The sequence below is a fragment of the Neofelis nebulosa genome, chromosome 17 (genome assembly GCF_028018385.1).
Source record: "Neofelis nebulosa isolate mNeoNeb1 chromosome 17, mNeoNeb1.pri, whole genome shotgun sequence".
Lineage (NCBI taxonomy): Eukaryota > Metazoa > Chordata > Mammalia > Carnivora > Felidae > Neofelis > Neofelis nebulosa.
The window spans coordinates 61,958,917-61,971,006 of record NC_080798.1 but is presented as its reverse complement, the minus strand read 5'-3'; the positions used below and the strand labels follow the sequence as shown (position 1 = coordinate 61,971,006).

The window sequence follows — 12,090 nt, the reverse complement described above, 5'->3', positions numbered from 1 at the left end:
TGGACAAGCCAAGTCAACCACAGGACACCTCAGATACCTGGGGCCTCGCTCAGACCCCAGACGATCCTCACCTTTATGCTGCAGGAAGTGCAGACAGCCCTGGAGGGAAAGAAGAGGGACGCGGGGTCAGCAGTGAAGAAGCCACAGAGAGACCATTCCCACCAGGCAAACTGCCCGCCCTTCGGCTAGAGACCAGCTACCTCAGTGCTTTACGTGTTTTACCCCCCCAAATCTTTTCTTTTTACTTAGGCTGCATCCAAAATATTTCTGCCCCTCACAGCTGGCTTTTTCTCTGCAACATTTCGGTCTGGAGCTTTCTCACGCCCTCTGCACTTGCGTGTGCCTGACGCCTCCTGCCACAGAGGCACCATCTGAGCCAGAGGCGCCCCGAGCAGTCAGTCTTAAGCAGTGATTGACATCTTTTGAATCCCCACTGCTGACTTAAAACACGAATGCCTTCCTGTACAAATTCAGACACTAGAGAGAGCCGTGACTGCAAATCATAAAGGCCACCCTCAGTGGCAGACCCTGGTGACGCGTTTCCCCTTCTCTAGATCTAAGTATGACGGACAAAGATACACGCTTAAAATAAAACAAAAATAAATGAAGTGGGGTGTTATGCATACTATTCTATAAAGATACACCTGGGGTTCTTCTCTGCATTAGGACAGATGGTCCAAGTTCATTTTTTAATTTTTTTTAACCTTTTTATTTATTTTTGAGACAGAGACAGAACATGAACGGGGGAGGGGCAGAGAGAGAGAGGGAGACACAGAATCAGAAGCAGGCTCCAGGCTCTGAGCCATCAGCCCAGAGCCCGACGCGGGGCTCGAACTCACGGACCGCGAGATCGTGACCTGAGCTGAAGTCGGACGCTTAACCGACTGAGCCACCCAGGCGCCCCTCAAGTTCATTTTTTTAAAGCAAGGGACTGTGCTGTCTTACATGGATGTCTCATAATGGTTTTGCCACCAAGAAAACTCTAGGTTAATTATATTTGATTTCACTGCGGTCAGGAAACTTACTTGCCATGACTTGAATCCTTCCACGTTTTTGAGACTTGTTTTCTGACCCAGAATATGGTGTATTTTGGTAAATATCCCACGTGCACATAAGAAGCATGTACACTCTGCTGTGGTTGGCAGAGTGCTCTATGGATAGCAGATCAGGTTGGTTGTCAGTGTCATTCAAATCTTCTTAGTTTTTTTCTGTTTACAAGTCCTACCAATTATTGAGAGAAGGCTATCGAAATCTCTCACTTTAAGTGTGGATTTATCTATTTTGCCTTGCAACTTTATCAGATATTTACTGCATGTATTTTGAATCTCTGGTTAGGTATGTGAAATGTTCAGAAGGGTTATTTCCTCCCTCTGTCGTTAGGAAAGGGACTCCTTTATCTCCAGTAACGTCTTTTGCCATCTACTTTGATATTAATGTCATCTTTCTTTTGACTGGTATTGGCATGGCATATCTTTCTCCATTCTTCTCCTAACCAACTTTTGCCTTTTTATATAAAGTACATGTCTTAGGGGCGCCTGGGTGGCTCAGTCCGTTAAGCGTTGTACTTCGGCTCTGGTCATGATCTCACGGTTCGTGAGTTTGAGCCCTGAGTCGGACTCTGTGCTGACAGCTTGGAGCTTGGAACCTGCTTCGGATCCTGTGTCTCCCTCTCTCTCTACCCCTCTCCTGCTCACACTCTGTCTCTCAAAAATAAATAAACATTAAAAAAAATTTTTTTTATCAATAAAACGTAAAGTACATGTCTTAGGTGCCTGGGTGGCTCAGTTGTTAAGTATCTGACCTTGGTTCAGGTCATGATCTCAGGGTTTGTGTGTTTGAGTCCCACATTGGGTGAGCTTGAGCCCCACTTCTCTCTCTCTTTCTCTCTCTCTCTCTCTCTCTCTCTCTCTCTCCCTGCCACCTCCCTCCCTCCTCCACCCTCTGCCCCTCCTAGGATTCTCTCTCTGCCCCTCACTCATCTGCGCATAAATACATACATACATGAATATGTAAATACACACATACATCCATAAAGAAGTACATACATACATACATAAAGTGTGTTTGCAGGCAGCAGTCTTGCTTTCTTCACTCAATCTGGGACACGGCCTATTAGTCCAATTGTTTAGACCTTTCACAGTTAAGGTAATTATGACACAGTGGAATTTAGGGCTGTTGTTTTGCTGTTTGTTTTCTTTTGGCCCTATTTGTTCTTTGTCCCCTTTTCCTTTCTGCCTCCTGTATTAATCGACTATTTTTTATGATTCCACGCTATTCCTCTGTTTTATTGTTTTAGTGGTTGCTTTCAGACTTACACTACACTCCTTAACTCTACCTTCAATAATATCTTACCACTTCACGTAGAGCACAAGAAGTCTCCTATAGCATGCCTCTGATCCCCTCCTTGGCCTTAATGCTACGGTTATGATACTTCTTACAGATGCAAGTCCTACAGTACCTTGCTGTTAATTTTTTGGCATGCCTGGTAATCATCGATTGGATACCAAGCACTGAATTTCACCCTGTTGGGTGCTAGATATTGATTTACCTTGTAAAAAGTTATAACAAAATACTCTTCTATGTCATCTTCGTACTTGCTGTTTCCGGTGCTCTCCCACTCTTTCCATTTGCTATCATTTTCCTTCTATGTGAAGGACCTTGTTGAAAATTATAGTGTGGGTCTACTGGTAAAGAATTCTTTTGGTTTTTGTATTTCTGGATATGTTTTTATTTGTGTCTTTGTTTTTGCTTGTTCGTTTGTTTTATTATTATTTTTTTTAAGTTTACTTATTTTTGAGACAGAGACAGAGCATGAGCAGGTGAGGGGCAAAGAGAGGGAGACACAGAATCGGAAGCAGGCTCCAGGCTCTGAGCCATCAGCACAGAGCCTGACCCAGGGCTCGAACCCAGGAACCGCGAGATCATGACCTGAGCTGAAATCAGATACCCAATCGACTGAGTCACCCAGGTGTCCCTGTTTTATTTGAGAAAGAGAAAGAGAGAGAGAGAGAGAGAGAGAGAGAGAGAGAGAGAGAGAGAGAGAGCGCGCGCACTTGTGTGCTGCAGAGAGAGGGAGAGGGAGAGAGAATCTCAAACAGGCTCCAGGCTGAGCGTGCTGGGTTCCATCTCAAGACCTGAGCTAAAATGAAGAGTCAGACAACCACCTGAGCCACCCAGGTGTCCCTTGTCTTTATCTTTGAAGCATACTCTTTCTTGGTTTAGGGTTTTAGATTGACAGTTTTTCAGTCCATCAGAAACGCTGGTTTACTCTCCTCTTGCTCACGTTATCTCAGTGAGAAGTCTTTATTTGCTGGCTGATTTTAAGAAATTCTCTTTATTACTGGTTTTTAATCAATTTGATTAATATATGGCTTGATATGATTTTATTCATGTTTCTCATGCTTGGGATTAAGTTTCTTGTAAGTTTATATTTTTCATCAAATTTGGAAAACTTTTTAAGCTATTATTTCTTCAAATACTTTTTCTGTCCCCCCCCCCCCCTTTTTCTTTGGGGACTTTAATTACATCTATATTAGGCTTAACATTAACCCACAGGTCACTGAGACCATTTTCACTTTTTAAGTTATTTTTTCTCTGGAGCGCCTGGCTGGCTCAGTCGTTAAAGGATGGGACTCTTGATCTTGAGGTCGTGAGTTTGAGCCCCACGTTGGGTGTAGAGATTACTTAAATAAGTAAAACTTTTTAAACATTCTAAAAAAAAAATAACATTTTCTCTCAGTGTTTTCATTTTAGGTGGTTTCTATTGCTTGGTCTTTGAGTTCACTAATGTTTTCTTCTGCACATTCTTCTGGATGTTCAATCCAGTGTAATTCCAAACATTCATCCAAACATTCTAGTTCCAGGTCTAGAACTTTGTGTCTTTTTATCTTTCATGCCTCTAACTTTTTGAACATATGAAATAGTTTAGAACTTCAGAACTGCTAATTCGAATGTCTGTGTCAGTTCCGGGAGTCTTTCTTTTTTCTTTTCTCTCTTTTTTTTTTTTTTTTTTTAAATAGTGAGAGAGAGTGAGCATATACGTGCATGTGAGCAAGGAAGGGAGGGGCAGCGGGGGAGAGAGAGAATCCCAACCAAGCTCCACACTCAGCACGGAGCCCAGTGCAGGGCTGGATCCCATAAACTGTGAGATCACAACCTGAGCTGAAATCAAGAGTCGGATGCTCAACCAACTGAGCCACCCAGGTGCCCCAGTTCTGGGCGATTTTGACTGATTTTTCTATCATGGGTCGTATTTTCTTGCTTCTTGACATGCCTGATAATCTTTGATTGGATGCTAGACATTTTCTCTTGCTGAGTGCTGGATAAGATAGTTAGGAATAGTTTGGTCCTTTCCAAACTATTTCCAAGTCTTGCTTTTATGAACTTTTAGGTCTGGAACAATGCTCAGTCTGGGGGCACTTATTCCCCACTAGTGGAACAAGACCTTCAATGGTTCGTGAATTACAACATTTCCACCATGGCTGGTGGGAACACACACTATTCCTAGTACTGTTCCTTGAAAGCTTTAGCACAGGGTCAGTACACTTTTTCTGTAAAGGGTCACAGAGCAAACATTTTGGATATGGCTAAATGAATAATAAACAAATGGGTGTGGCTTTGTTCCAATAAAACTTTATTCACAAGGCAAGTAGTAGGCCAGATTTGGCCTGGGGGCCAGAGTCTGCCAGTACCTGCTTCAGGATGATTCTTTCCCAGCCTTCAGGAGCTTCCTTTCCTTGTATGTGCTGATTGGTCCCCTACTGAACACTCCAGGACAATCTCCTGCAGGCCCGAGGCTTGCCCTGGGGACAGCTCTCCCCCGGCTGGAAATCTGCACTAAGACCTCTGGCTGCCTTGGTCCCTCTGGCTTCTGAGCTTTACTGCCTCCAGTCAAGGAGCTGAGTGGCCTCTGGGCTGTGACCTAGAAACTCCAGGCAATTGAGGCCATCCTTGGGCTCACCTGCCTCCTTCCTGCTGTTGCCCGATAGTCAATATCTTGAAAACCGTTGTTTCCTGTTCTTTGGGTTTTTTACTTTTTATGGGTATTTTTGGTTGTTTCAGGTGGAAGGTGCCTGTTCTGATGCCTGTTACCCTACCTTGGCTGAAAATGGAAGCCCCTTAGCTATTAACATGAACTTAAAAATGAGAAATTAACGTTCTGTAGTTGCACTAGCCACAGTGTGTGAAGAAACATCCCCACAATCACAGGAAATTCTACCGGACAGTGCTGGCTTAGAAACCTTACTGCTCCTCCCGTGTTACTCACAGCCAAGGTGCTTACACAGGCTTACCTCTTGCAAAAGAGACAGGTGGGTGGCCAGGAGAACAGCGGGAACTTGGCTCGGCAACAGCAACAAATCTGTAAGCAAAGGACCAGATGAGTTAGTCCTGCGTGGTGAGGGAGCAATCCAGGGTCCAGGCTGCCTGGCCCGCCCTCAACCCAGGGCTCCTGCCTGCTGAGGGAGCAGCTGGGTCCGGGCCACCTCACCTTCCCCTTCCTGAGACTGCTGACGAGCTCCTTGTTCTGCAGGAACTTCTCCATCTCAGCCTTTACCAGCACACGGCGCACATCCATCACTTCCTCCACGGTCAGAGCAAGGCTCTCCGCGGGGTGGCTGAACTCCTGGGGATAAAAGGGTCAATGGGTCAGTGCTCCTCAGGCCTTGAGGGACGAGGCCTTTCAGGAGTCTGTCCATAAGGGTCTCTCTTCTCTGAGGACTCTGGAATCTTCCTGGCCTCAGTCTACCCAAACCTAGCAACTTCCTAAAACACCCCAGCCTTCACCTCATCTACTGCTGGGACCCACACACGCTACTCCTGTCACCCGGCCCGCACCCAGCCTGCTGATGACCACATCCCTCTAGCATCCCCGCCTCTGTTCACGGTGCTCTCCAGACCAGAAACATCTGCCTCCCACCTCGTTCCCCACCTGCAAACACACACCACCACCGGTCGCAACCATCCAGAGGCCCCAGGCCCACCTCCTCTCCTTCTGAAGCCCTTCACCACAGAGCTCTCTCTCCCCTGGCGGCTGAAGGCCCTAGGCGCCTCCTGCATGCTGCCTGACTCGGTGCTCACCACCAAGCCTGCCCATCTGTAGGTGGTACGTGTCCCACCTGCCACAGCCACCTACCCCTTTGGGCCACCACAGTGACTGTGCCTCATTCTGCCCACCCTCCGGAGGGGTTGCTCAGCTCCTCTCCTATAAAGTGGGGTGTCTTCCAGCTTCATTGAGAAAACACACAAAGTCCTTAGCGCCACGCCTGGCACCCCAAATTATTAGCTCCGGAGATGAGGCATCATGAGGGGTGGCCCCCCAAGAGGGGGCCACAGAGATGGGGGTTGGGATGCGTGGTTTGTTTCTTTCACATTGCTGGTGGATTATCCTATTTAGGGTTGCTCCTGTTGGGAGCGGAGACCAGCAGGTTGCTCATCAGATTGGCCATGAGTACGTGTTCAGGGCAGAGATGGGTGTGGAGGTTACATGAGGTCTGACAGCCAAACGTCTCAGAAAGCACTCCTGACATCTGTGCCAAGAAGACACTTATAGGGGTGCCTGGGAGGCTCAGTCAATTAAGCGTCCAACTTTGGCTCAGGCCATGATCTCACGGTTCATGGGTTTGAGCCCCGCGTCAGGCTCTGTTGTCAGCAGAGAGCCCGCTTTGGATCCTCTGTCTCTGTCTCTGTCTCTCTCTCTCTCTCTCTCTCTCTCTCTGCCCCTCCTTCATGTACTCTCTCTCTCTCAAAAATAAATAAACATTTAAAAAAAGTAAGAGTGGAGCACCTGGGTGGCTCAGTCGGTTGAGCATCCGACTTCAGCTCAGGTCATGATCTCACAGTCCGTGGGTTCGAGCCCCGCATCGGGCTCTGTGCTGACGGCTCAGAGCCTGGAGCCTGTTTCAGATTCTGTGTCTCCCTCTCTCTGCCCCTTCCCCGCTCATGCTCGGTCTCTCTCTGTCTCTCAAAAATGAATAAACGTTAAAAAATAAAAAAAGAGTACACTTATGGGGGGTGCCTTGGTGGCTCAGTTAGTTAAATGTCCGACTCTTGGTTTCGGCTCAGGTCATGATCTCACGGTCCGTGGATTCAAGCTCCGTGTCAGGCTCCATGCTGACAACATGGAGCCTGCTTGGGATTCTCTCTCCCTCTCTCTCTGCCCCTCCCTGCTTGTGATCTCTCTCTCTCTCTCTCTCTCTCTCTCAAAATAAAGAAATAAACTTAAAAAAAAATACACTTATGGGACTTGCCATTTTAAAATGGGCCTCCCCACCCTGAATACTTAATTAAAGGAATACATACGTGTCCCCCAATTCCTTGACTTCCCTTCAAGAAGTGGCCTTCCTCTTTCCCTGCCGCCCTGAGTTAAGCAGGGGCTTGAGTGCACTCACGATTCAGCCCCACCCGTACCCACCGCCATGGCCGAGGGAGGCATCGCTGCTTTACAAGAGGGGGTGAAGACCGCCCTCACCCATGGTGGCCCAGCAAGTGGACTCTGAGGAGCTGCCAAAGCCTTACACGAGGACCACACCCATCTCTGAGTGTCCACGCGGTGGAGGCACCTCGTGCTGAGCACCAGGTCAACCTAATTACTGGTGATGACGACAAGAAGCGAGGGGAGTGGGTCGGCCTCTGTAAAAGTGACAGGAAAAACCCCGTACGGTGGTCAGTTGTAGTTGTGTGGTGGTTAAGGACTACGGCAAAGAGTCTCAGGCCAAGCAGGTCATCAAGGAATGCTTCCAATGCAAGAAATGAGCAAGTAAAAAACTTGGTCCTTGTTCCTCCCACAAAAAAATAAAGAAAAGTGGGCCTTAATCCCCCTCCCCTGAGGATGTACTTAGCGACTCACTTCTAATGGACAGAGAAAGCTGGAGATAACAATGAGTCACTTCTGAGACTTGGTCGTAAAGACACTGGCTTCTGCTTTGCTGTTTCTCAGACCACCAGCTCTGGGGGAAGCCAGCCACCATGCTGTGAGGACACCTGAGAGCCCTGTGAAGAGGTCCACGTGCAGGGGAAGCTCGGCCTGCCGGCAACAGCCACAGGAGAAGCCACCTTCCAAGTGCCCCCTGCGGGGAGGTCCTGAACCAGGCCGCCCAGCCGAGCCACTTCTGGATTTCTAACCCTCAGAAGCTCTGTGAGATAATAAGTGTTTGTTGTTTACAGTTTTAAGTTTTGGGGTAATTTTTAATGCAGCAGTAGATGATACAGAACTTGGTTGGGGAGTATCAGTGGTAACACTACCTTATAATTTTAGGGCACTTTTCAAGGCAATTTTAACGTGTGTTCTCATTTAAGCCTCCTGACAAAACTTCAAGGAAATGATGGTAACGACATTGTTGACATCCGGATGCCCTGTGCTCACCAGGCACTTCACCTGTCATCCCTCTGATGAAAGCATACGCCAAGGCTCAGGTCCAAGGATGGGGGGCGGGACTCAAAATACCAGCAGGTGTTAGCTCCTCCCAGTTACAAGTCAGATAAAACCCAACGCTGAGAAAGCCCAGATGCAGAGAGTAAGCAGCGTAGTGCCAGAATCATGACCCTATAAGATGCTGTCACATCTTGCTGCCTTCGAGCACAGAGCTCCAGTCTCCCATCTGTCCTAACCCCCACAGGGAACTAAGAACTTCAGATGTCCCCAGTCTCCTTAGCAAGGTCCTTTCTTTGGCCTTGGGGCTGCAGTTCCCAGAAGTCCCAGAAGGGAGCAGCAAAGACCAACCTCAGATTTGGTGGTTCTGGAGCAGACCTAGCCACACCCACGGAAGGAACTGCCCCACCCCTGCTGGGCCGTGTCCAGGGGAGAGGTGAGGATAAGGGCCCAAGAGGCGCCCCCACCCAGCACCCTGGACAACAATGCCTCCATCACTCACCAGCCACAGATGATTGGTGTCTGGGGCTGCAGAAGCCTCCGGCCGGTCCTCTGCTGAGCCCAGGTCACTGTGTGGTAGAGAGCTAGGGTCAGGCTGGACCTGGACACTTACAGGGAAGGAACCTAGAGTAAGAGCACAGGAGCCCTGTCAGGACAACCAGGCAGACACTGTGTGGGAGGGCTGTGCCCAGGGGGTGATGGAGACGGCTGGTCAAGCAGTAGGGGGCCATGGGGGCAGTAATCAAGGAGAAGGTCATGTAGAGAGCAAGTCAGTGTGGCAGGCTCAAGGGACACCTGCAGGGGCCCCATATCTTATCCCGGTGAACGAGCCAACATCAGGAGCCGCATGGCCGCCAAAAGTGAAGGCAGATGGCAGCAGTCATGCAGGAAGACGTCACTAGTGCCACTCACTGCACTTCATGCAGAGAGGGGTGGAACAGGACCTGAGAGGCAGCTCTGAGTCTTCAGGACACTTGTGGGGGGACAAGGACAGTGAAGTATGGAATTGGCCTGGCCTGGACCTCTTCACTCCAGAAAGTGCATCAGCTACCAAGCTGGGCCACCTTGAGGCTGGCAAGAGAACAGGGTGGCTCAAGATAACGCTGAGAGCAGAAAGGGTGGCCTGGCCACGTATAGTAGGAAACAGTGGATGGGGGAAGATAACCCCATGTCCCGTCAGCACGTTGTGGAGCACAGCCCTACAACAGTGGGACGAACTGACCCTGTGTGGCCAGTAGGATTTTTCTGTCCTCTGTGCAGAGCAGGGAAACAAGGTGACAAGTCAGGTTCTAGAGTGGGGTGTGTGGCACGACCCATCTGGTTCACTGCAGACAAGTTTTCACTGATCAGAAAAAAAAAGACTAGAAGGACCTGTCAGTCATCTATCTGTCCACCTAGCTATTTGTCTATCCATCCATCCATCCATCCATCCACCCGTCATCATCCATCATCCATCCATCCACCATCCATCAATCCACCCATAATCCATCCATAATCCACCTATCCATCTTCTGTCATCCATCTATCCATCCATCATTGACCCATCATCCATCATTGTCCATTATCCCTGTCATTCATCTACCCACCCATCTATCATCTATCTATTCATCTACCCATCATCCATCCATCTATCCTTCTACCATCCACCCATCCATCCATCTTTCTACCATCCACCCATCCATCCATCTTTCTACCATCCATCCATCCACCTATCCTTCTACCATCCATCCATCCATCTATCCATCCATCCATCCTCCATCCGTCCAATTTTCTTTTCATATACCAATATATTACTAGTAATGATCCCTGAGTACTAGAGTCATGCGAATGTTTTAAAGTTTTTTAAGAAGTGTTATTTATAATAAATGTGGATTACTAATTTAATAAGAAAGTTTTCAAGTTAAAAAAGTGGGGGATGCCTGCCTGAGGCAATGAGGTAAGTCTGGGCTTGAACTTTAAACACCCTTCTTGCAGGTATGACCTCCCTATACCCTCTGGATGCTGCCTCCTCAGGAAGACAATGGGACCAGGCCAGGACATGGTGCCCACAGAATAGAGTCAAGGGAGAAGGGGGTGAGAGCCACCACTTGCCCTGCTCCTGGGTGCTTGGCCTCCAGGTGTGCATGCTGCCCGTGCGGGGCCGGGATGATTCCAACCCTCCTTGGGGCTGAGTGCCTGGCTGCAGGCCAGAGGCCACTTCGCTCCGGAGCTGGACCAGGTCATGCTCCGAGAAAGAGCGGTCCCGCTTCAGTGTCACCTCCCCACACGGAGACTCTTCCTCCTGTGGACACACCAGACCCAGCCCTGACCACCAGCGCCTCCTGCCTGTCCCTGGACTGAGGCATAGGACACAGGGGGTGCTGCTGGACCCACTGAGGCCATGGGGTCATCCTCTACTCACTGCCCAGCCTGACTACCCTCTAGCATAGTGGAAGGCAAGTACCTCGAAAACCAACCCCTCCGCTGAGGCCTGTGGAAAGTCCTGAAGGTGACAGGTCGGGTGTCAGGTGCGGCCCACCAAGAGAGCTACTGCCCTAGGTCTCCCTGAGCTCAGCGGGCAGTGAGGGGATGACAGAGGGCCACAATGAGACACACTGGCTTTTCACATCAGCCAGGCGGCTGCTCAGCTTCCCAGCCCCAAGATGATGAAACACGCCCATTCCAGCCCTTTTTGCACTATGGGAATAGGTGGCCCAAGGCCACCGTTCCAGTCACCCGTCTGAGCCACCAAGATGGGGAAGTGTTCCCAAGTCCCACCATGTTTGCTCTCGGGACAGACCCAGCCCCACAGCAGGACGGCAGCTCCAAAGAAGAGTGCTGCCCTCAGCCCTTCTCACTTGCCGCCCTCCTCCTCCTCCTCCCTGGCCTCTTTCCAGGACTCCGTGGGCTCTGACCTCAGATGTGTTCATCTCCTCCATCTCAGCCAAGGTGGGCGCCTTGAGCAGGACCCGGGGCCGTGGGCGTTGGGTGTTGTTCCCGGCGTCCATGACAGACAGGTTGATGCAGGAAGGGGACTTGGTGTCCCCAGAACAGGCATTGAGGATGCAGGGCAGAGAGCCAAACCCTGGGGGAGGCAGGGAGGTAGGGCAGGACAGGACAGTGAGCGGGGGGAGGGGGGAGAGGGGAGGCGGGGGAGGTATCCCATGCTCACCCCGGCCACGCCAGCGCTCGGCCCCCACCGGGCGCAGCCTCCGCTCCTGCTTGATCTCCTCCAGGATCTTCTCATGCAGGGTCCTCTGCTTTTGGGGTAAGGGGCGAAGCCTTCTCTCTGAGACCTGGAGGGAGTATGGCTCCATGAGGGAAGGGGTTGGCACGGACACAATGGAGCGGGGAGGAACCCTGTGATACAGCCACGCCTATCAGTAGCCGGCTAGCAGGGGGCAGACGGGAAGGTGCCCTATGTGCTCTTGGGGCAGGTCCATCTCGGGACCAGCCTGCCAGCGCCTCCCTCAGTGGAGACTCCAGTCTGCCCTGGGGGAGGGGAGGCCAAGAGTGGAGGCCACGCACAGCTGGTACCTGTTTCAGCGGAGGCCGGGAGCGGATGAAGTCCAGGATGAGTTCATGGGCATCCTTCTTCACCCTGGGAGGGATATCTCCATCGACCTGTTGGGGAGGATGGGGAGAAGACCAAGGCTAAAGGCTTGATACCCACATGGGCTGGGGCCGTGGGAGGGCTCTCTCAGCCCTGAGCAGGGCCAGGGCCTCACGCCAGCCCTCCCCTC

The 12,090-nt window shown here is 50.3% G+C and overlaps 1 protein-coding gene across 6 annotated transcripts in view; it reads right to left on the bottom strand.

Moving 5' to 3' along the window:
• SPIRE2 (spire type actin nucleation factor 2) overlaps nt 1–12,090 on the bottom strand; it is a 37,199-nt gene that overhangs the window by 2,433 nt on the left and 22,676 nt on the right. For 5 of the 6 annotated variants that reach the window (XM_058706784.1, XM_058706783.1, XM_058706787.1 and 2 more), the window contains exons 6-13: nt 11,885–11,971; nt 11,520–11,643; nt 11,263–11,432; nt 10,460–10,649; nt 8,871–8,992; nt 5,489–5,623; nt 5,292–5,359; nt 72–99 (exon numbers count right to left, since the gene is read on the bottom strand). In XM_058706784.1, the coding sequence (XP_058562767.1) occupies nt 72–99; nt 5,292–5,359; nt 5,489–5,623; nt 8,871–8,992; nt 10,460–10,649; nt 11,263–11,432; nt 11,520–11,643; nt 11,885–11,971 (924 nt within the window). Of the gene's footprint in view, nt 1–71; nt 100–2,997; nt 4,922–5,291; nt 5,360–5,488; nt 5,624–8,870; nt 8,993–10,459; nt 10,650–11,262; nt 11,433–11,519; nt 11,644–11,884; nt 11,972–12,090 lie in introns of those variants that run through there. The other variant, XM_058706789.1, reaches the window with a different exon arrangement.